The sequence below is a fragment of the Drosophila arizonae genome, chromosome 3, assembly GCF_054131065.1.
Source record: "Drosophila arizonae isolate 15081-1271.41 chromosome 3, UAZ_ARI_1.0, whole genome shotgun sequence".
Classification (NCBI taxonomy): domain Eukaryota; kingdom Metazoa; phylum Arthropoda; class Insecta; order Diptera; family Drosophilidae; genus Drosophila; species Drosophila arizonae.
Window position 1 is genome coordinate 4,679,591 of NC_142923.1, and position 24,996 is coordinate 4,704,586.

Below are 24,996 nucleotides of genomic sequence, written 5' to 3' on the forward strand. Positions count from 1 at the left end.
TTTGTGTTTGCAAATAGTTTTCAACGCTGTTATTTTAATTAAATGTTGCTCGTGTGTCCATTAATAAAAGCGCTGTAATTTGTAATTATTGCAGCCTTACGCAAATGATGAAACGCGGCGGGGATTAACGTTTCTGTGTATTTCGTTTGACCATTAAATCAATAAATTGTTAATTAATTTAACTTCGTTTCGCGCAAAAATTAAAGCCAACAACTGCTCAGCGCTGCCGCGCGCTTGTTTGGGAAAGTAAGCGGAATCGTTTCAAATTAAGCGCTTCAGATAAACCCAACGACTAGTCATTAATTCGCACTGCCGGCTAGCCATTCGAGCGGGCAAGCCACTCGCCGTCGGTGTGGGTGTGCGGCCGCGTTAGCCCCTAAGGGCCGCAAGGCGCTAAAGCAGGCCCGAGCTCACAGCTGCGGTCAATTTATACCGACTGTTGATGGCGACCGCGTTCACACACATACACACACACACACACAGACACCGCTGGGGGCTCCTCATGCGGCAAGCGCCATGACGCGTTGGTGGGCAACACAGCGGAACGTTGTCTAATTTCGGACTGCTTCGGCTTACGGCGCGTATGAGTGATGTGTGTGTTTATCAAATGTGAGAGTGTTTTTGTGTGTGTGTGTATGTGTACGGTCGCATAATTACTCGCAGTTGAGTTGCTTAAATGAAATCATAAATTATATGCACACGCGTCACTGTTTCACTTAATTGTGGGTAAATATTTTACAGGCGAGCAATTTAAACGATTGATAAATATTTTTATTGTATATATGTTTTTTATATGCTTTTCTTTTCATTATTGTATTGCTTTTTTAGTTGCGCCTAATGTAGCGCACACAGCGCTATTTTCAATTTAATTTAAATACTTTTTACTATCCATTTTTTCTACTTGGTCATAAAGAGGAAATGCGCATTTGGGTTTTGCTGTTTCTTTATATCCAAAGAGGTCACGCATAATAAATATGTTTTTTTTTTTTTTTTTTGATGAATAATTTATACTGCATATCGATGAAATTTGAAGGATGGGAAATAGCGTATAAAGAAAATAGAATGGTAGTTGATATGAGGGAGCTATCGATGCTAAGCCGAGTTATATTATCAATTTGGACATAGTGTTTACAGAATAGGAGATGCTATGAGTGCACTCGAGTGGAGAAAAGTTAGTTATGTAGCTGATGTGGAAAAATATATAACTAGATTTAGCATGATTCGAGGAAAAATATTATTTTATATATATATATTTTAAAAATAATTTATGTTGGATTTTTATACTAATTTCATCAATTTACTTTCGTATTATTTAATTATTTTGAGGTTTAGTTTGAGAAAATTGGTGAGACTATAATATGCCTTCAATATAAAAATAATAGAATTTCGATATTAAAAATATAAATTTGTCTATAAATATAATCGATATAGCAAATATTTCGCTCTATTTATTGATCGATAAAATCGTTTTGAAATTAGCAACAGACTCAGATAATTTTGTTTACATAGAAATGTAACTGGTGTATAGCAGATATAGTCGAGTCTCGAAAATTTGAATATCTGTGCAAATGAAAAAAAAAAAAAAGAAAGATTCACTTGCCATTTTGAATCGAAATCGTTAGCTATTAGTGGTCATAGCTTAGGTTCTGCATCTATTGATGACAGATATCAAGTCGAAAATAAATGAGAATTTTTTCCATCTACCCGTGATAACATTTTGTAAAGGACACTCCATTATGCAGTCGCTTTCGCCATTCGCCACTCGCCACTCGCGCAAGTCGTAATCGCTTTCCATTGAGAGAGCTGGTAAATCATCTATGAAATAACATTTTGTGTACTTGTTCGCTGTTGCTTATTAAAAGTTCTCATTATTCTTGGTTGGCAGGAGCTGACGACTGCGCCCGCAGCTATGCAAAGCTATTTCAAGTTGTGAACGGGCGATTATCAAACTATTTCAAAGATTCCGTAATGGAAGCCCAAATAAAGTTGACAGTTAATTAGAGCCAGTTGCCTGCATGACCAGCAAAAGCTAGAGCGCCACCTGCCGTGCGGGATGGCAATTAAAATTGGAAAATAGTTTCGTGCGAGCGAAAGTTTTCGCATTTTTGAAGCGCATGTAGATGCGCTTGCATAATTTCTGTATACGTCCGTCGACAGTCGTTGTCGCTGCCATATTTTGTAAAACGTCGACCCATAGAAAGAGAGTGAGAGAGCGAGAGAGAGGGCGAGAGGGAAAGGGAGTGTCAGCCAGAGCCAAATAAATTGACCCATTAACACAGCGAGGCAAAAGTTGTCCGTGTCGCAGTTTATTTCCATTTGCCAACGCAAAAATGGCTGCAGCCCCTTTTGTCAGCGCTGTCTGTTGCTATTATTATGCCCTTTGTTGTTGTTGTTGTTATTGTTGTTGCTGCTGCCGCTGCTGTTGCTCTTGTCATTGTTGTTGTTTATTTATGCCGCCAACTTGACGCAGCTATTGAAAAATCTCCGCGGGCCAACAAACGAGCCAGCCAACGCATCACGGCAGCAGGGCGAGGAAGCGCGGGAGCGGGCGAGCGGCAGAGCGGGCGATGCAACTGGAGTTGTGTCTGTGGCACCTGGGTTAAAACTCTGAGATGTCAACGGCGTCGTTGATGCCGGCCAAGCCAAACAGTTATGCAATTTAAATATCGCCAAAATGGGCGGTGCGGTGGGCGTGGCCGCATTGTTGTTCTTTTCGTTGTTGTTTTTATACCCTGAACCCATTGAAAATGGGAAATCAGGGTATAATGGTTTTGTGAAAAGTATGTAACAGGCAGAAGGAATCATCGCAGACCCCATAAAGTATATATATTCTTGATCAGGACGACGAGCTGAGTCGATATAGCCCTGTCCGTCTGTCCGTCCGTCCGTCCGTCCGTCCGTCCGTCCGTCCGTCCGTATGAGCAAAAGGATCTCAGAAGATATAAGAGCTAGAGAGCTGAAATTTGGCATGCATACTCGTGTATATCATAGGCAGTACAAGTTTATCATATTTTTTCGATAACTCATCCGATAACTTTTTTATCGAGAATAATCGAAAAATCGACATTGTTTTTTCGGCCTAATTTGAATACTTTTAGACCTTGAGACTTCAAATTTGCGTTGTATATAAAGTTAATGGACATGCAGATTTTGTAATTTACAGATTTTGGATACCACGCCCCCTTCGCCCCAAATTTGTAAAAAACGTATTTCAAGTACTAGAGACTTGTGCTTTGGAATGTACATACATTTTAGCTATATGATCATGTTCTGAAAGTTTCATTGAGATAGTCTCACTACAACAGATATTATTTAACTAATAAATTTCCATAATATTGCCCACACTGCAGCGCAGCCCAAGCGCAGTCGCTGCTTACTGCGCAGTTAGCAGAGCGCTTGCCTATGTGCCTGCTGACGTTAATATACATATATATGAATCAGGCAAAATCATTCGTCAATAAAGTAAATCAGTTCAGTCTTTAAGAAATTCCCTTTAGGTAGCACTATGGAATTCAAATGAAGCCCTTTTTATACCCTGAACCCATTGAAAATGGGAAATCAGGGTATAATGGTTTTGTGAAAAAGTATGTAACGGGCAGAAGGAGGCGTGGCAGACCCCACAAAGTATATATATTCTTGATCAGCGCGACCAGCTGAGTCGATATAGCCCTGTCCGTCTGTCCGTCCGTCCGTCCGTCCGTATGAGTGCGTCGATCTCAGAAGTTATAAGAGCTAGAGAGCTGAAATTTGGCATGCATACTCGTGAGTACCATACGCAGTACGAGTTTGTTTTATTTTTTCGATAAATTGTCCGATAACTTTTTTATCGAGAATAATCGAAAAATTGATTTTGTTTTTTCAGCCTAATTTGAACATTTTTAGACCTGGAGTCTTCAAATTTGCGTTGTATATAAAGTTAATCGATACAAAGATTTTGTAATTTACAGATTTTGGATACCACGCCCCCTTCTCCCCCAATTTGTAAAAAACGCATTTCAAGTACTAGAGACTTGGGCTTTGGAATGTAAACACATATTCACCATATGATTACGCTCTGAAAGTTTCATTAAGATCGTATGTCTACAAAAGAAATTATTCAACAAATAAATTCTCATAATATTGCCCACACTGCAGCGCAGCCCAAGCGCAGTCGCTGCTTACTGCGCAGTTAGCAGAGCGCAGGCTTATGCGTGCGTGTGGATGCATATGTATGTATGTGTGCATAAAAGAAGTGCAGAATGATTAGAATATCAGCTTGGAGGGTTCAGGGTATCTCCTAGTCGAGCAGTCTCGACTGGAGCTTTCTTACTTGTTTTTTTTTAATGTTGGCTCAAGCAGGAGAAGTTTAATTGCTATACCCTAGACATAAACACAGGGTATTTATCGCTGGAATGAGTAATTGAGATATTCATAAAAGCAAATGTATACGTGAATAATCATAAAAAAAGAATATTTGAATGACTTCGTTTAAGCACGAGTTCGAGTTTTTCCACTTCAGTGAATAAAGCATATAAATTTTTTCCAAAATCTATATTTTTAGATGTAAATGAAGAAAACTGCATAAGAAGATTCAGTGAATATTACAAAATGAAAGACACTTAGAGCACAAGGAAGAGCAAGAATATATGTAAAAACAAGTGTAAGACCACGAGCAAGAGGACGACCCAGAGCAAGAGGAATAGGGCAAGGTCAGCGGAAAGAGCAAGAGGTACAGCACAAGCAGGAGCTCGAGCATTTCGCAAAAATTCTGGAAAAAATATATGAAAAGCCTCAAAAGCCTCAAAGAACGCGGTATTAGCACAGTCTATTTATAAATTCATTGAATGAAATTGTAAAGATTTCATTGATGCCATTTTTTATTTAAAGTAAATTTACGTATCATGCATTAATCATTTTAGTCAAATCAAAAGTTAATTTAGAATTTTCATTTTCAGTTCACAAATTTATTTTCATTTCAAGTCAGCATACATGCTCGTTGAGCATACCCTGTCAAATGCAATATTGCTCATTTCTGAAGGAGCCAACGAAAATGCATATTGTAATTTGGCCACCGCAAACAAAAGCAAAACCACAAACAAAGTGCTGGAAAAAAAGAAGAAGGATTGCCTCATAAAAAGTTGTTTTTTGTTTTATCGTTTTAAAGTTCTTTGCAATTTGAAGCAAAAGTTAATTAAATGCCGTAAGCGGGTAGCCAAGTGGGCGTGGCAGCTAGTGCTTAACTCACTTTATATATAAATAAATCTTGGAGTGTTTTCAGCTGCTGTTGCTACTGCTGCGTCATATACCAGATGCGGAGCGTGTTGTTAATCAAAGGCTCGTTGGAGTTGTTTGTGTTGTTGTCGCATGCGTGCAAATGGAGCAGATAGAAATCACGTATTGTTTAGCTTATAGCATTAGGTTAACAACAATTTGGCTGCGTGTGTTGGTGTTTTGTGTGCTGAAGTGCCATGACGAGTCATTAGCCAAAAAGTATGCTATGAAAATTTGCATATCATGGGGCATTTAGATTTAAACTTATTAATATGATAGCCCCGGCAATTACCAATGCAAATTGCTTCAGCTCTTGGCCACATATGAAGTTGGCCTCATCAAGTATTTGACACCCTAATGTCACACACACACGCACACATATGTAGGCAAATGCTGTAATGTGGAAAGCCACAACATGAAGACAAGTGGAAAATTGTTGTGCCCCAAAAAGTTTTGCCGGGCAGCAAGCAAATGGCGAGTGGAGCGTTTATGTTGTGCCATTTAATCTAATCTGCTTGAAATGAAATAAATTAATGCCAAAAACCGATGAAAGGGCCAGCCCAAAAAGCAGTTGTTATTGTTGTTCTTTGCGTGGCTCTCTCTGTGCTATGGGGGAGCTGTTTAACTTTTACCACTAATTAAGTGCTTACACAAAGATTTCCGCATAAATGGCCAAACGAAACGGAAACAAAATAAAGTGAGAGAGAGAGAGAGAGAGAGACAGTGTGTGAGAGAGGGATAGAGAGAGCTGTAGTTGGGTTAGGCTGTAAAAGCTGTCGAGCTCTGTGTCCTGCATTGGAAAAACGTGTTGGCGTTTAATTATAAATTTACACGTTTGACCAGAAAAGAGCAAGTTTGCTAAAAAGGATAGACACGTCAGCAGCACACATACTACACACACACACACACACACACATTCATATATGTATATATGTAAACACACTGCACATATGTCTACACTTAAGCATACACCCAGCAAAGCAAAGCCAAGGGCGGGGCATATAAGGTAATTTCTTTTGAGGCACACTCCATATGGAGCAAGCGACTCAGTCGCTGGCAAATGTCAATCCACTCATGGCTAGACAAAAGTGTAAACTACCATACGTAACTGTAAAACTATATAACATATGGATATAAAAACAATTTTAAGACTTTGTCAAGCGTTTGCAACTTGCAGTGAGGCTGATTAGAAATGTTTTCTATTTAAGGAAAGTCCCAAATTCATATATTAAATATTTAGTCACAGTAAATTGGAAATTTTATATTTAGCACAAGTGGAAGATATAAATTTACGTTAGTGAAATACTTGGCATATTAAATGCCAAATGCGATCGAGTTCAATGAACTCTTGCTTAGGGTATGCGTTAGTCTCGAAAGTTTTTGCTATGGGAAACTATTATTTTGTTTTTATTCCTTCCCCTTTTTTTTTTTTTGTGGACTATGCTCTGCGTACTTTTGCCGTAATCGTAAACGTAGCCGTAGTAGAGGCCAGATCCGGGTCCTTTTGCTCTGTTAAAGGACCCGGGCACGTTTGATGTGTCCTGTTTGTTTGCCTGCTTGGCAGGCATGCATAAATAAAGCTATGGGTCTATTTGCACGCTGCTGGGCGTAAGCGTGGGCGTGGGCGGGGGTATTGGTGAGGGCGTGGCATGCGTGGGTCCGTCTGCCCCTTTTTAGACGCACGCTGGCAAATAAATTTGTTAAAGCCCAAAATGAAATATGTTTATGCAAAGCATAGCAACCAAAAACGTAGCCGTAGCCGTAGCCGTAGCCATAGCCGTATCCGTAACCGTAACCGAAACCGAAACTGAAAGCGAAACGAACCAAAGACTAGGGGGGGGAGGGGCGGGGCAATTTGTAAGGCATTTAATATTCACTTAAATAAAACATTTGACATGTGTGTGCCCCATTATCATTTACTCCAAACGCAAACAATTTTGCATCGGTCAGCTGCCGAGGGCCGTGTGCCGGCAGGCAGGGGCCGTGGCACATTTTCGGGGAAATGCGAAAATTTGCTGTTGCAGCTCATTAAAATTGCCCGCATTTCAATTAAAATTTGAGGCGAGCAAACAAAAACGTTGTTCGGTGTTTGATTTATTTGCTGTAATCAAATGATGGCCGAACAACAATAAACAACAGTTATAAACAAAGAGCTACAATACATTCAAGCAGAATGAGCATCATACAACAGAGTGTTTACACACACATACACAAATGCAAATACACACATATTAATTGTGAGCTGCTGTTATTTAATCATTTTTTATTTTACTATAAAAGAGTTAAAGTTAAATCGTTTTTAATTGCATTTTGTGGCTTGTTATTCTGCGGCAGGACACGTTTAAAAAATAAATATTTAATTTATGAATATTTTTAAATTTTAGAAAATTTAGTTCAAGGTATAATTAATTGGTTTTCTGGTCATATTTGCTAATTCATAGTATATAATAATATTTTTGTAGGAAATAATAATTATGTCAAAATTTTCCAATTTTGATTAAAAACAACTAATAAAATTTAAAGGATGATTTTTATAGTGAAAGTGAATTAGTATATTGGTTTTCTGCAATGTGCAATTTGGGCTGACCACCCAAGACCAAAAAGCTTCGACGGATATATGTTCGCCCACAGGGGGCGTGGCAAACCGCAAAAGTCTATATCTCCTAAAGTATAATAGCTAGAAGCTTCAAAATTGGATAGTTGAGTGTATTAGAGTATTAGAGCTAAACTGCTAAATTGTTGATGGGATGTGAATGAATATTCCGCAGTCGGTAACGCCCGACTGCAACATTCTTAATCGTTTTCTTTTTTTTTTTTTGTTTTTTTTTTTTTTAACACTGTATATAAATTTTTATTTTATTCAAAAAACGAATTTGTTTTAAAAGTCGCATTCTGGATAAATTATTTCTTAGAAGTATAGCACAGCATTTACTTTGATTTTCTACAGGAATTTTCTGAAGTTTAATTGGCATAAAATTCCAAGCTTCCAAGCTGATTTATGCTTAAAGATGTGCATAATGCGTTATGTGGCCGCCAGAGGGCGACATCAGCAGACGCAATGCCATCATTACAAAAGTGATTAAATGTGCTTTCCAGAAGTTCTATGCTTAATTATTTCCATCAAAATCAGCTATGGAAAATGGGACATGCGAAGGATAACAATGTGCACAATTTGATAAACAAGCTCAGAGCGAGGAGGAGAGAGAGAAGGATAAATGAAAGCCAATTATATTTATAAAATATTCAACGCCGGCTGCTTATGAAATCAGCAAAATTGAAACTTTTACCCATTTGCAAATAATGTTGCAAAGTGTCGACTATTGGCATTGCCATTATCTTTTTGTTTCATGTCTCATATTTATTTACGTTTAGCTTTGAACATTTAAAGAGAAAGCAAAAGCAAATGTCGAATTCGCATCATTTCCGCAGGAAATGGAAGGCTCGAAGCCCAATTGCAAGGAGTCAATTGAGATTATGGGCAAAGAGCGAGTGAGCTAATGTCACCTGCTTAGGCATTTGCAGTAGAGAGTGACAGAGCGAGAGAGAGAGAGAGAGAGAGAGAGAGAGCAAGAAGATATGCAGATAAAAGCAGAATCTGACTAGAGTGTGACTGATGCGGTTGCTGTTCACACAATCTGAGGCGGTCTTTGTCAACTCTTTGTCAGGCATTGATGCATTCACTGTCGGAGAGTTTGTCACGCGCTAACATTGAAAAGTGAAAAATCATGGGTGCAGCAGCGTACCCAGGGAAATATGACAAGTAAAGAGATTCGCATGATAAATGACGCATAAAGCGACACAAAGCCGGCAACAAAGGCGAACAGCAGAAACAAATGTAGCCAAGAGATGAAATACCCAGACCCCACCCGGTCCAAGGCCCATATCCAAAAGACCCAAAAGAGACGCCAAAAGATGTAGACCATAAGACATAAGATGATGAGGCTGATGCTGATGATGGCGCACGTAGTTGCGAATGAAGATTTATGAGCATACATAAAGCATTCGACATATGCATAATCTTCTATATACATACATATATATATGTATATCATAGTTATATGTATGCATAGTTTGCCTTTAGATAGTTTACAACTCATTAGAAGTCGCTTCATTTAGCCACGCCATGAGTTGCCATAGCTGGCATAATTGCTATAGTTAGTCGTATGCAACTCTTCAGCTTTCAACTTGAATATGGCATTACTCATACGCCACGTTGCGCTACAAACTTTTTAGGAGCTACAAAGTAAGAATGAATTGAAGTGCAGACAGCTAAGCCAGCACGATTAAGCTCAAATACTCTTCAAATAATATATGAATTATAAAAATATATTTATTTTTGTTAATTTTTCTAATTTTAGAGAATGCTTCAATCAAATTGCTAAATTTTCATAATTCTTATTGGCTTTAAGTACAGTCATTGACTTGAACAAAAAAAGGAAAAGTTAAATGCAAGAAATACGACTCACTCGATTTGATTATTTCAATGTCATCAAGAATATATATATGTATATACCCTGTACTTTTTGTAAAATAAAATCGTGACAAAATTAAACTGTCTTTTGCAGAATCACGAAATATATTTACCATTTTTTTGTTGTTTTTTTTTTTTCATTGTTGCGAATCCTTTAAAGTATATGTAAAAAAAAATATTTTTGTCTATAAAAACAAAACAAAAAATTAAATCAAACACAACAAAGCCCCCTAAAAAAGAAAAAAAAGAAAAAAGAGAAGTGCGACAAAAGGTTTAAATTATGTAATTGAATTTTTCTGTTAGGGGCTTTTTAATTCCTGTGGAGAGCAGGAAGACCTGTTTTGCCCAATGAAAAAAGGGGGTGGCAAAAAGGTGTTTGCTGCCAGGTGGGGGTGAGCAGGTGCTCCATACACATTTGTTGCTATAATGAAGTTGTTAAAATATAAAGAGCCGCATTTAGCTGATAGAAACGAGCGAAAGGCAGGCTGCACATGGTTGGGCTCATTATCATTTAGTAGGCCCGTCATTAGGACAGGATACGTTTAATGCGCTGCCGAGGCTAATTAATGGCAAAGTTCAGAGAAAAGAAAAGCGAATACACAGAGAAAAACGCTAAGCAAGTGCCGAAGATCAAAATGAGTTGCCATCAATGCTAGCGGTCGACGAAAGCCAATAAAATACTGAAACTAAATGCTCTGCAATGCGCTGAATATTGCTTCATTATGGAGCTTAACAAGTTTTTGAATTTGCTTAAATGCTTAAGAGCATTCCCACAAGGGCGAAATTCTCCAACACAGTCGGTGGCGAAGCTCGGTTGAGTTGCCTTTGAAAAAGTTACCTTAATCCTTAATTTAATCCGAAATGAATTTCATGCTGAGATTTAAGTCGACGGCTAGCTGCCTGGCATTTCGACCGAACGGCGGTAATTTTTAACTGAATTAACATTTCGGGGATTTCGTTTCGAAACAAAGCACATAATGGCATATTGCTGTAAGTGCTAATAGCAAAGGTGACTGGAGTAGCATGGAACTTCGGACTCAATTAATGGAGTCAATGAGATCACAGATCAGGCGACATTACCGTAGCACGATAATTACAAATAAGCTTAAGTGTGCTCGACAAGAATCTCTTCTTTACATTTAATAATTGTAAAGGTTCCCTTAAGCTCTTTTCAGATGTAAGCTCTTTCGTTTCACTTGAATTTTTTTAAGGCTTTCAAATTTTAAGGATAAGCTGAATAATGAAATAATTTATTAATTAAATTCACGAACTGCCTTTTAATTTATTTACTTATTTACTTACAAAATCAAGTAACAGTACTAAGTACTTTTCTTTTGGAACATTTTTGCTTTTCTGTCAAGAAGTGTTTCAAAATTAAATTACGATTTCAGGCTTTGATAGTAGTTTCGTCAGTCAATTGCACGTTTTTAAAATCATCGTCAAATAGCTGTTCTTGATCCAATGTGTTTCACAGCATCACTATCTCGATAAGAAGCTAACATAATTGAATATGCTTATTTCAGTTTTTTGTGGTTGGCCACTTTCATTTACGTGGCGGCAACTCGTATAATTTAAGAGGACCATTTTCAGCTGTATTTCAGGCAATTTCCCGGCGCGTTTATTTATTGTCTGGCCTGTCACAAAATAAAAAAAAAAGAGTCCTTGGCCAACTACATGGTGCATGGATAGGTCGAATCGTTACCTGCAGCGCGTTATTAAATAATATGGCGTTGTAATTTACGGTCGATTGGATGCATCAGCAGGTCGAAAGCTTTGAATTGGCGCTCTTTCAATTTTGTGGGCATGGTGAATGCAATTTCAAGCAGTTGAGGCCAGCCAGATCGGAAAAAAACTCGAAGCGATAATGAAAATGTCGAGGCGAGAAAAAATACCTAACAAGCAATCTGACTGTGGCAGCGTCGCGAGGGAAAAGCATTTGGTTGCAGTGAAAAACGCAAAATCAATTTGGTGTAAAAAAGCGGGGTAAAAGCCAAGAATTCTTTAGGACTGCCTGAGTAATCGATACCCCGTAAAAACTGCCCTAATCGATATTGAACGGCAAATTAAATTGAATTTGGAATTTCCTATGATATGTGATTTCTATATAGTGTCATATACAAAAAAAAAAAAAAAATTAAAAAAAAAAAAAAAAATTAGTCTTTGGCATTTACATATGTGTATAAATGCATACCATTGAGAGTCGAAATGTTTCTATATACCCATAGAAATCAAGCTACGTTTTTCACTGGGTATATGGTAAAAACTATACCGAAATCCCGTTAAGTTAGTAAATGGCTTGTGCAATAAAAAAAATTCACACTCTCAGATTGTTTTTTATAGTATTTATATCAAACATTCCACCAGCCGAATTTTGATATTCTTATTATTATTATTTTTTCTTTGTGACTGCAATATATTTAACATATTTAAGTAAAAAATTATAGTTGGAAAAATTCGCATCAATTAATATTAATAAATAATGGTAAACTTAAAAAAGACAAATCACATAAAATATATATACGCATGTATATAAATATTTACAAAGAAATTTGTAACAGAGAGCTCCAAACGCAATGCTTATGCCAAAGAAGAAGAAAAAAAAAAAAAAAAAAAAAAAAAAAAAACAATTTTCGCTGAGTAAGGTGCGTAGTTATGGAAATAGAAAAAATTATTGCATTGATTTTTTTGTATTGCTTGCTTTATTGAAATAATTTGATAGATATTTATGGTTAGTGCTAAAGATTTGAAAGATATCCATACAGAGCGTTGTCTCAGCGTTTGTCACAACTTTTCACTAGTTTTTTTGTGTTTCATCTGAATTGGATGGGGCCTCTGGATTGGATGGGGCCTCTGGATTGGATGGGGCCTCTGGATTGGATGGGGTCTCTGGATTGGATGGGGTCTCTGGATTGGATGGGGCCTCTGGATTGGATGGGGTCTCTGGATTGGATGGGGCCTCTGGATTGGATGGGGTCTCTGGATTGGATGGGGTCTCTGGATTGGATGGGGTCTCTGGATTGGATGGGGTCTCTGGATTGGATGGGGCCTCTGGATTGGATGGGGTTGTTGTATCATCGGTCGACGGTGCAGTGGTTGTCGCTGGAGCTGTGGCGCCAGCGCAAGCAGGATAGACGGATCCATAGTTTTGCAGACTATTACCAGTATATTGGACACAGCCCTGCTCAAGTTCGTTGAAGAAGTAATCTGCTGGGCAACTGGTAACGTTGCCATTGGCGCCATTGTTGCAGTGGTAGTAAGTATTGCAATTATCATTGCTGATAGCATTCACAAACGGTGTGGTCGCGTACTGGCAACGATTGCAGCCCGGCTCTGGTACTGCCGACTGACGAGACAAGCAGGTGCTTGTCGCAACATTAAAGTACTGGCCACTGGGACAGTTCTTCAGCTCATAGGTTTTGCCATTGCAAACCTGATAGCTGCCGCACACATTTGGATCGCCCCTGGTAGCACCGACAGTGTCGCATGATTCGGACAATCCTCCTTGTTGAATTCGATCGCAGGCGCCGTTTGTATCATAGCCGCAACGTTGAGATGATACAATGAAGGCCTGCAACACAAAAAAAAAAAAAAAAAAAACAACAAAATATTTGTTTTTCTGATTATGGCAAGCGAGCTTAGGTGTCTTATAGGAAATTGAAGAATCTTTTGATTAAGTTTGGGACGTTATCTTCTCAAAAGTGTAAACTTGGACTATATACATTTGCATTTTCAGTGTCTATGTACAGATAGATTTATATGTATATGTATATATGTATATGTATATGTATATGTATATATGTATATTCATGTGTATATATCTCAGACCTATTGTACTTGATATTCAATTTCAACTTACGCTCGTGGTGCAGTAACCGGATGCGTAACTGCCATCTGGGTAGCAAAATTGGTACTTGGTGCAATTGTAGGGGTCGCCAAAGTAAATATTAGGTGGCACCACCTGGCAGATGTTGTTAAGAGTTACTCCGTCACCTTCGGATAAGATATTACACTTCTCAGCAGTGCATCGCTGCAACTGCGCACTGAAGGTCAGTTCACCGCAACTGCCGCGTCCGCCGGCTACACCATTTTTGCAGTAGATCCACTGATTGCAAGTGTTTTCAACTGGTACCCAGCCCTCGGTGATGCCAGAGCAGGGCTCTTGCACGCCGTAGTAGCACTGCACCTGAGACGATGGGCTACAGGTTTGCGCCTTATAGTCATACGCGTAGCCCGCCTGGCAATAGGTCTGCACGGGTCCGTTCGGGGTGCACACATAATAATAGTCGCACGACTCAATGCTGCCCAGCTGTGTGCCCGCCTTGACCAGTGTGCACACCGAGGTCACATTGTAGTTGCCCTCCAGGATCACGCCGAGGCTGCTGCCAACGGCCAGGCACAGGATACATGCCAATAGATAAATGCCTGCCACGAATTTCAATTCAATTCAATATAGAATTTGAAATGAGGATCGACAATTCGCTCCACTTCGATTCACTCACCAGACATCCTATTCAAAGACTGAACTAATGGTCGTTATACTTAATACTGAAATGTTTAAGTGAACACTGACTGAACTTTCTCAAGCACCGCTGGCTTTTATAGTCCCAAAATTGTATTCTATGACGCATGTCTCAAATCTAGACGACACCGCGAAGAAGTGTCGACAGTTTTTTAATTTTATTTAATTCAATTATGTTCAACTGCATGCTAACCAATTTTCAATTAAACTTATCTTTCACTTATCTACTGCTCAACTAGCTTGCTAGCTAGCTAACACACAGCTAACTTATCTAACACACAGTGATAAGGCGACCACCAAATAGCTTGCTTTTCCACGAATTCACAAAGTCAAGTTGATTTCCTTCACAATTTTCTGGCGAATTGAGCAAAAAGTGCCATCGAAGAGACGCTTTACATATTTTAGCATAATGCGAGAGGTAGACGAAGTCAAACAGGGAATTGATAAAGCGAGTTGAGTACAACGCGATGATTGACATCAATAAAAAGACGAGATATGGCCAAAAATGTATTTACATGAAATTAGCCTATATATTATTCATATATTTTCGGAATTTTTCGATGTCATGTAAATGATCTTTAAATATGGGATCTTCAATTGTAAAGCTTAAGTTCAGTGAATCATGTGAAATTAAATTAAACTTGTTCAATTGAACTCATTTATTGATCAGCTAATACAACAGATCAATATGAACTTGTTCCATGGAGCAAGTTCAGTGCATCATGTGAAATTTGAACTTGTCCAATTGAACTAATTTATTGATCAGCTAATACAACAGATCAATATGAACTTGTTCCATGAGACTCATCCATTGATCAACGCAAAACTGATATCTCAGTGGTTCATTTGGATTCCTTTTTGCCATGTCTCGTTTCAATTGGAACTGGATTGCATTTAACTTAGCCAGTGATCGGTGTACATCATAGTTTAATGGCTTGTTCGCTTGGATTACAAATTGTTCATGAACTAGACGTTCTTTGGCTGTCTGATATGGATGTATAATTAACGAAACTGAATCGTTCATGAGCAAATGAATCAACTGAACTAATTAATAAACTAATAATTGTAATTGAACTTCATAAATAGAACTAAGCTAGTGATATTAATCCTTTCTTGAATCCTATTTTAATTCATTCCCCACAGAAATAAATGAAGCTCAAGGTATCTTCTAGTCGAGCACTCCCGATTGCATAACACTTGCATTTGTTTTAGCTTGTTTATTCTGCTGACACAGCGTTTCAGCTACATAATATATATATAATGTGTGAGTAATTGTAGCTGGACTCTTAGATGTGGATGAACGGGGAACAGGAGTCCAGAGAAATTTGTGAGCTTACGAAAATTGGCAGAGCGCACTTCGAGTGCGTGCTATGAGTGGTGCCTCAGCTCTTATTTCAGGCAGCTGATAGCCGTGTGTAATTGAATGCAGCCAAATCACATAATGTAAAGCAAATGGGCAAGAAACAGCTGCTAAGCGACTGCAGCTGCAGCTGCAGTTCCAGTTCCAGTTGCAGTTGCAGTTAGTCAAATCGGAACGGGGGTTCAGTTGTTGCCGCGCAGTCGAACGATGCGGATGCGGAGCACTAAGGCATGCTTTTTGCTGCTGGGATTGCAGTTGCTCATCACTGGCGTCTGGCTGGAGGAGGCCAATGACTGGCCAGAGTCGGAGCTGGAACTGGAACTGCAAAGACAGCCCGACAAGCTGGCCTATTGCCGTGCATTGCAGCGCTTGCAGCTGCAGCACTTTGAGCAAACCAGCTGCTTGAACATACTCGAGGATGAGCTAACGATGACCGGGGAGCTGCTGATGGACTCTCCGCGACGCTGCTGGTGGGGCTGGGAGCTGTTTGGTAGACGTTGCCGCAAGCGTGCCTAGGGGCCAACTGTGCTGCACAGTCTAGCTACAATTATACTCCGGCTAAAATTAAGAAAAAACAAATATATATATATAGTAAAGTAAATCAAATTACAAACTGTGAATGTTTACTAGGAAAATCAGTTTAAAGCAAGAAATGTAAATTTATATACACACTTGACATCTGTTTGAGTAAGCCGCACACAGACTCGGTCTGGTCTAGCTTCACGGATGAACTGTCATAAAACTCAACAGCGAACATGCGTTGACGGCTTATGGCTTATTATATATAATTATAGCAGAAGCTTAAGGGAGCGCATAGAGCGGGCTAGTTAACCCTAATCAAAAGCCAAACAACGTGGCAACAACAAAACGATGACACCTCAAATCTCAGCTTGCGTTGATGTCTTGCTAAACATTCAAGGGTGTTCGTGGCTTTGTGTGTGTGGGTGCTCGTGTGTGTGTGTGTGTGTGTGCGTAAAGGCATAAAGCGAAGGGCAAACCAGCGCCATTTGCTGTTTATCAAACTTCCGTATGCGAAAAATTGTTCAACAAAAGTCAATCAACATCCGGCGCCATTTTACGTGCGCTTCATCTTTTTGTGTGTGGCCGCTGTGTTTGGTCATTGTTGTTGTTGTTGTTGTTGTTATGTACTGCTGTCATACCATGGGCGTTGTTTGTTAGCATTGGCATTGTGGTAGTTGTTCCATCATTGTTTCCTTTCATGTGTAGTTCCATTCGGCGGGGCCATCAACGCCAGCTACGCCGTCAATCACCTTGCCAACGACAACAACAACAACAGCAGCAATGACGATGTCGTCGATTGCCAACAACAATGTCCAACAACAATGGGAAACACGAGGCAACTACCTGGGCGCAGGCAATGCGACACGTGCTTAAGTTGATGCCAATGCCAGCACCTGGCCGAGACAGAAATTGCGCATTTTAATTAATTGCCGATTGGTAGATGAGCAACAACAATCATGACGAAATCCAAATAGAGAAGTCACCCGTCGATCAATCAATCAGTCATAACAATTGATATAAGCTAACAATTGGAATTGGAATACGAACGACAGCAAGGAACATGAAACCTAGCTTAGGTACACTACAATATTGTCCTTCAATCACCTATATTTATCATAGCGAAGTAGTATATTCAAAGTAGTATATTCAAATAATAATTAAAATTAATTAACGGTATCAATCGTAATGATTGATACCCTGTATCATATTCAAGCACTTCGACTGATGACAATTAAGATCAATCAACGATAGCAATCAAAATGATTGCTGCTTTATCATATTCAAGCAGAATATGATTGATAGCAGTCAAGATCTATTAATGGTATCAATCATAATGATTGAAATTCTCTATCATACTCAAGCAGATTGCGAGCAATACTTAAATATTTCACAATCCAGATCAATGAACGATATCAATCATATTGATTGATACTCTCCATCATATTCAAGAACAACGACTGAAAACAATCAAGGTCAATCAACGATATTAGTCAAATTGATTGATACTCTTTATCGCAATCAATAAGAACTATAATCAACATCTTGGTTGTGATTCGTCATTAATCTCAATCATAACAATATCTACTAATGAAATCATAGGCAGCCCAGCGCACATTTCTGCCGTCTGTCTGATTCTTATTGAATCAGTGTTGCACAACGCAATAGACAACGAAAATTGACAAAGGCATTTGTCAAGTTTCCCACTGAATATTTTCCCAATTATTGCAAACAGAAATGATATCGAATTGCTTGGCTGCACTGAGCCGAGCTGAGCTGAGCTTCTCAATGCCTGGCAGTCAGCAAAATAATTCGAGCGTTAAACAAGCATTCGAAATTAAATCTATAGCAGCCGCATGCCCAAAATAGTTCACCCGAAATGTAGCAAAGCTGCAAAACCCCCCTAAAAAAAAAGAAAAAGGAAAAAAAAACACAGCTGGTTTAAGAATAAGTTGAGCCCGCAAACTTTGCAAGAGGAGCGAACCGACAGAGGGCGAGAGGAGCAGACAAAAAAAAAAAAAGCAAAAAGCAATACCGATGGCCCAAACAAAGTAGCAGACGAACCTGAGCAGGCGCACAGGTGCTACCGCGCTGACAGACGAGGGACAGACAGACACAGGTGCGTCCCCTAAAACATTTGATGCAACATTATCTGCAGTGACATCCGCTTTTGGCTGAGCAAAGTTTATGCAGTTAGCCAGGGTTTAGCTGAAGCTTTTGTATGCCCCTATCCCCCCTCCTCTTCTTCTGCCCGTTCGTAACGAAGCAGAACGGCGAACAGTTACGCAAAATTGCCAACGACTGCGCATTGTTACGCGCCACGTGGCCCAACAAAGTTGCCCCGTGTTCCAACTCTTTGGCATTGCCCCGTCATCTGCCTTTGTAGCTCGTAACTGCAGCATCCATCGTGGCTGTGCAGACGAAAGTTTTATTGGCCAAAGTGCAGTCGCTGGCTCAAGACTTGACCCACAAAACTTGCCTCAGCTATTAGGAAAAAATAAAAACGAAAGAAAAAAACTTTGCCAATAAGCATGCATTAGATAGCTCAAACATTGAACACTCCTGCTACTCGGCTGAGCGCTTCAGGCTCAAATAGCTCTGATGGCTCAAATAGCCAGTTAGACGGTGTCAACATCATAAGCACTCAGTCAGCTATCGATTTACGAGCACTAAAAAAATTGAAATCACAAACTCAAGATAATTATGCTTGGGCTTCCAACTTCGAATACGATAACCAAAAAAAAAAAAAAAAAAAAAAAGAACATGAGCAGCACAAGAGCAACTGAAACGGCAGTTTAATAGTTTTGGCAAGTTTTTTATTTATTTTTTTTAATATGTATAACCACTAAGTGGTTTTATCTCGCGCTGAACGATAAAACTAATGCAGAGAAGTTTTATTAACTGTGAGATAAGTCTGTGTGGCACTCAGAACGATTGATTGATAAGACGTTGCTATAAAATGTTGTAGTCAACTGACAGCTTGATGTGTTGAGCAGAATTTATCGTTGGCGTTTCGAATAGTTCTATAAATACCAAACTTAATAATTGCCCAAATGGAAACGATTCCATGCAAAAATCCCCCTAGCGAAGAAAATTAAACAGAATTTTAGCATTGTATTTTGACGTATAAGAATGTAGCTAAAATTAATTTACCCCATCGTCTATTATGACAGTTAGGCTACCCTATGTTATAGAAATGTGAAATGTGAGTTCAATTGAACTCAATTCATTATTATAATATTCAAAATCTGTACCATTATTATAATATTCCAAATATGTTTTTTTTTTTTTTTGTTGGTAGATATTAAAAGTGTTTTTATGCTAGCCAAATTAGACTATCGATTATTATCGATAATTAAGAAATGAAAATTAAATGTAGAACAAATGTGGAACGGACAGACGAATATATCTAGATCAACTCATATACAAGAATATGCTTTTTAAATGCTATCACGCCTCCTCCAACCCTATTATATACATTTACATAAAGTCTTTATACCCTGAATACCCATTGGTAATGAGTTCCAGGTATAAGCAAAAAATACTATTTTATATGATACTGCGAATAAATAATACATAATTTAACTCTTATCAACGTAAATGTTGTCACAGTTGGAGCTTTAACGATTTCCATGTAAATAAAATTTGAGCAGGAAATTCAAGCAATGTATAGAAATCAATTAACAAGCCAATAAACACAAATTTGAGTTGCCAATCAGCTATTGCATTGCTAACTTCGAGAGGGGCATTCCGAATTGGCAATCTTATGCTTTGCCAGGCGAGTAAATATTTTGCCAGCCAAATCACTTTGATTTTTATATTCATTTCACTTTTTCTCCGCCGTTTGCCTGATTCCAGGGAGAGTACGTGAGTGCCATTTATATGTATATATACATATGAAAATTCATACAGCAATTGGCTCGAAATTTCGAAAGGTGCGCAACGCACATTTAAGCTTATGCAAATATGTTTACATATACATAGATGCGTATGTGTGTATATGCTTGTTAAGTACTATATGCATAGGCATCCACCATTTGGCATAGGGGGGAGGTAAGGGGTCCTCTTAGTCTGCCATCGAAGAAACGGCTAATAAAAAATACATTTTATATTCTGCGAAATATTTAATACACACAAATATTTATGCACACGTATAAGTTAATATTCCGTGATAAATGTTGTCATAACTGTAGTTAACTAGGTGGTGAAGTAAGAAATATGAGATATTTAAACTGAATTTAAGTCATAATTGGGTAGTTTTATTTATTTATTTATTTTTATTTTAATATATATTTTTTTGAGATAGCTTAAATGGAAAATTGTATTTAAATTGTATTGTATAAATCAAACTTTTTCATTTGATAAAATTGTAAAACCCGTTGAGCATGACTATTAATAATCAATCTATGTAACTCTGTTCTAACAGTAGTTCAAGTTACTTTTCAACTACAAAGTTACCTTTGTAAAAAAAAAACAAAAAAAAAAAAAAAAACGATCGTAAAAGTGTTCTGTTTCGTTTGTTTTGCTCTCGGGAACCAGAAAAATTTAATGTATACATAAGATTTGGTCGGATAGATACTAAGAATGGAGTAAGTAGGAAAACAAGATTCACATTTAACATTGATAATGTCTATATGGTCAGGCAGGACTACAAGCCGGGTACCTTGCCATATCCAGAGCAGGATGATCGTAAAAAGTTTTGTGCATTTCACTACAAAGGCATTTTGATTATTCTCATTCCGCTTCTATTTGCTCCGATTTTCTTTTCTCCTCCAACTCCGGTAAACTGCGAAAGAGCTGCACATTCATTTTATACTAATTGTATTGTTCTTTCAAGGCTTATCGCTTCATATATCTGGCAATGGTCTTGTACTCGTATTATTTATTCAATGTCATGCCAGTCGGCGCATTGGCATTTATATTTATTGCCTTTATGCCCCTCTTAGGCATTATGGTAAGTGAGAGTCACGTAACAAAAGTATTCCCATTTCAACTCGAACTTTCCTTTTAGGACTCGAAGGCTGTATCTAAGAGCTACTATGCAGATATAATATTTACCACATACGGGAGCATATTTATGGGTCTGATGATGGATGCTTCGAAGCTGAGCGATCGACTGGCTATGATGGTAATCAGTGGCTGTGGCACAAACATAAGAATGTAAGCTTTCAGTTCAATGATCAATTGATTGGTATTCCCCATAGCGACACACATATGAAGCAATTAGTGACAATTAGTAAATGATGGTCTATATGTATATCACAGCATTGATATCGTTCATAGACCATTTAATTAAAAATTCGTGCATCAATGCTGTGTGCTCCATTTCATATGATTGAGAGAGTGTCAGAAGTTTTCAATGCTTTCTGTTTATCAAGAAATAGCTATCTCTGGGAAAGTCTACAGCCAACGTATTCGTAAATATATACGAGGGTGCCTAAATTACAAGCAATAAATTCGCAGTTTAATTTTATGCCTTTTCATATAGTTTATTGCTTCAACAGTGAGAAGAACAATGATTTAACTGTAGATATATGTGATTTTAGCCTTATCTATAATGGCGAAATAGATACATATAAAAGTAAGTTTATTACAATGGCATCCAAAAATTCTTCACACTTTATAAAAAGTGTTTAAAGAGACTACATCCCAGACATTGCTATTGAGCTAATATATAAATATACATAATTTAAAAATATAATACATAATATGGGAGTATATACATTTTATACATTTAATTAAATTTCCAAAGTATAAACAGAAATGAATATTAATTTATTTTTAAAATTTTATTTTATTTACTTTTTCCTTTCATTGTAATTTCCAACTTGTCGAACCAACCTCGGTAGGTAAATATTTATCAAGTGTTCACCAATCAAACTCAACCGAGTTTATTTTCGTATTATTTTCATTGAACAATACTATATTTGATAAATGTATGTTTTTTAGATGATAAACAACGTGTTTGGTTAAAAGTCCAAATATAGTTGGATTTTTAATATATTTTTGGAAACATTTAGATTGATTACAGTATATAAATAAATAGTTATATGTAGCTCTTATACCCTGAACCAGCTATTTCTTGATGATCGGTATTATCGATAAAATATTGATAATTTGATTTGGTTCTTATACATAGCACTAATATGATAGCAATTGTAGATCTTTAATTTTACTTGATTTACGTGATTAGAATAGAGTGATATCGCCCATATATTGATTTCGATTGCTTTAAAATATATTCTATTCCTTTTCGTTAACCAGAAGTTTCCTTGCAGGCTTCAATTATTTTTCATGATCATGACCGCTTCGTCGAGTTTATTTTTCTGCAGCACATTTATGTGTGCATTTTGGATGAAGGTCGCGCAGGCTATGCTGAAGGAATTTGCGAACGTAAGTTGGAGTACCATAGCATAGTTTTTTGTTCGTATAGCTCCGTTGCTTTGCAGGCCGGCATATTGAAGATAGTTACGGATGAGGAGGCATATGAGCGGCAGTCGTAAGTCTTTTAAATGGATTGATTTTTATAGTGCATTGATCAACTTGCTTAAGCCTTTCGTCGCTTTAGACCGCCATATCCCACAAAACCAGTAATTGGTATCTATCTCACAATAGCCTATTCCGCCACGTTGGGCGCCATGGCATCGCCTTTCCAAGATCCCAATAGCTCGATCGTGTATGCTTTGAAGTCGTGAGTAGAGCCATGTGAACTTTAGCGAATGCATATCGTTATCTCAATTTTTTCAAGCACCATGACTGTGAAAAATTCCGGAATTTTGGCACTGTTTCTGGCTCCAATGATTGGAGGACTTGTTGTAATTGCAATTTGGATAAATATAATATTTCTTGGCTTGTTCCCCGGCACACTGAAGAATGAGCTGAGAGAAACAGCCGCTGCTAAGAACTCCATGATAGAGGCCATGGCAGACAAGAAGAAGCAAATGGGCAAATGGTCCATTCATTGTATATTGGCTCTATTCTTCATTTTCCTGACGATGGTTCTGCTTGTGTTGCGAGACCCACAGCTGTGGGATAGCTGGCACGGCTGGAACAGCAATATACATGGAGCCGAAAACTACTCCTCGGTGCCCGTCATCTTGATGTGCATCGTGTACATTGCCGTACCGGCTAACTATATGTTTTGTCGATACTATTGCTGCCAGCGTCCAGAAAAGGAGGGCATAACGCCCTCCATGGTCGGCTGGAAGCTTTTGAATCAAAGTACGCCATGGGCCGAAATGCTAATGCTGGCCTCTGCCAATTGTGCGATGGCAGCCTATCAAAATACGAAGCTAATCAATGTAATAAACGACGCGATCGTTAGAAAGCGATATTCAAAATCGTCATGCCTATTTATCGGATCTCTGTTGGCCACCTATTTGACTAACCTAAGCCCAGCGACATCTGTGATACGCTATACCCTGCAGTCCGTGGCGAATGCGGTATATCTTTTCCTTATGGACCATTTGTGTATACATATATCGATATCTCTCTCTCTCTCTCTCTCTCTCCCTCTTGCATAGGAAAAATCAATGAAGATTGGTAAGGGTGGCCTGATTGTTCCGTATGCCACCGCCATTCACAATCAGTTCATGCTGCCCGTCAGCACTTCGTCCAACACAATTATCTCTGGATGGGGCAACGTTCGTCCGTTTGAGTTTGTGAGTTATCGCTGTGCTTATGTATGCTGAACCCAATCGAGCTACGCGTTGTCTCTGCTACGCTTTGTGTCTGCTAGTCGGGCATGCTCTTTTAATTATTCGTCTTCTACTCTACAGATGCTGGGCGGCGTTGTGCCCACCGTTTTTATGATGATTTTCATTGCACTCAGCACTTACCTGATAGGCGGCACAGCCTTTATCGGATATTAGCACAAGGGATCCTTCGACATGTTTTTTGTGTTCAAAATAAAATTTCACGTACAACAATAGCTCAAAACTGATTCATTAATGGAAGGTGCGTAGCCGTAGATTTTGCGTGTGCAGCAACTGTCCACATGTTGTTTTAAATTCCTATATGAGCATGACTGACTGGAGCTAAAAAAATAAAAAGAGCGCACTGTGCCGTATGTCGAGCAAAAACAGTCGTAAAACTGAGCAAATCTGATGCGACACACTGAAGAGACAGACACAAGCAGTCAGCAAAACAGACAAACTGAATACGTTATATATATACATATGTTCATACTTTCGATATGAAGCCACTGCGGCACAGGTGTGCTTGTGACCCAAAATTCATGTGCAAACTGCCTTTGTTCAGTGAAAGAGTAAGCAAAGTTCTTTAGCTTCACTTTTCTTTACAAAAATCTTAAGTTTTGCGGAATTACGGTAATTTAATTTAATTCACAGTTGGTAGCGCTTTAAGGTGCAAGTTTATTCAGCTGGGCGGACATTTGGATGTTGAACGCTTTTAGCCAAATTACATAGTTTCGCATTTAGGGTAATCCCCCGCGTGGACACATTTCGCACCTAATTCGCATTGCTGTGCAAATGCAAAGCCTTGCTCCACCGAAAGTGTTGGCACTAAATAATTCATTTGTTAATTTAGACATGTCCAGCGGTGCAGAGTGGTGCATGAAGGTGCCGAAGGGTGATGCCAGCACCGACTGTGTGTGTGTGTGTGTGTGCTCTGTGTACTTTAGGCTTACTGGCGCCTAGACACGGCCAGAGCAAACCTCTAGCCGACCGACCGATCGACCGACCGACAGGCAGACAGACAGACAGAGTGGCTAGCTGGCTCTGTGTGCTCTGCTGGCCATTTGTGGTCGCATTTATATTCAAGCTATTCAATTATTAAATTCGTCGCGCAGCACTTCATGAATATTCATGGCCCTCACGACAATCGAAAATTTGCCTTTTAATTGTTTTGTTTTGTTTT

At 38.6% G+C, this 24,996-nt stretch overlaps 3 protein-coding genes across 3 annotated transcripts; 2 read left to right on the plus strand and 1 right to left on the minus strand.

Moving 5' to 3' along the window:
- Positions 1 to 12,401: 12,401 nt before the first annotated feature.
- On the minus strand, positions 12,402 to 14,376 carry LOC108609463 (peritrophin-48-like). The gene is made up of 3 exons (XM_018001182.2): positions 14,221 to 14,376; positions 13,578 to 14,143; positions 12,402 to 13,289 (listed from the first exon to the last, which is right to left on the minus strand). Exons 1-3 carry the CDS (start codon positions 14,225 to 14,227, stop codon positions 12,516 to 12,518), a joined length of 1,347 nt encoding a protein of 448 aa, XP_017856671.2. The 5' UTR covers positions 14,228 to 14,376; the 3' UTR covers positions 12,402 to 12,515.
- A 1,228-nt stretch (positions 14,377 to 15,604) lies between these two features.
- LOC108609725 (uncharacterized) lies at positions 15,605 to 16,652 on the plus strand. The gene has a single exon (XM_018001447.2). It carries the CDS (start codon positions 15,808 to 15,810, stop codon positions 16,114 to 16,116), a length of 309 nt encoding a protein of 102 aa, XP_017856936.1. The 5' UTR covers positions 15,605 to 15,807; the 3' UTR covers positions 16,117 to 16,652.
- A 3,888-nt stretch (positions 16,653 to 20,540) lies between these two features.
- On the plus strand, positions 20,541 to 24,049 carry LOC108609803 (protein I'm not dead yet). The gene is made up of 10 exons (XM_018001555.2): positions 20,541 to 20,708; positions 20,762 to 20,900; positions 20,957 to 21,073; positions 21,131 to 21,279; positions 22,398 to 22,512; positions 22,569 to 22,618; positions 22,688 to 22,810; positions 22,868 to 23,561; positions 23,643 to 23,780; positions 23,898 to 24,049. The coding sequence occupies exons 1-10, from the start codon at positions 20,704 to 20,706 to the stop codon at positions 23,988 to 23,990; spliced, it is 1,623 nt and encodes a 540-aa protein (XP_017857044.1). The 5' UTR covers positions 20,541 to 20,703; the 3' UTR covers positions 23,991 to 24,049.
- Positions 24,050 to 24,996: the final 947 nt, after the last annotated feature.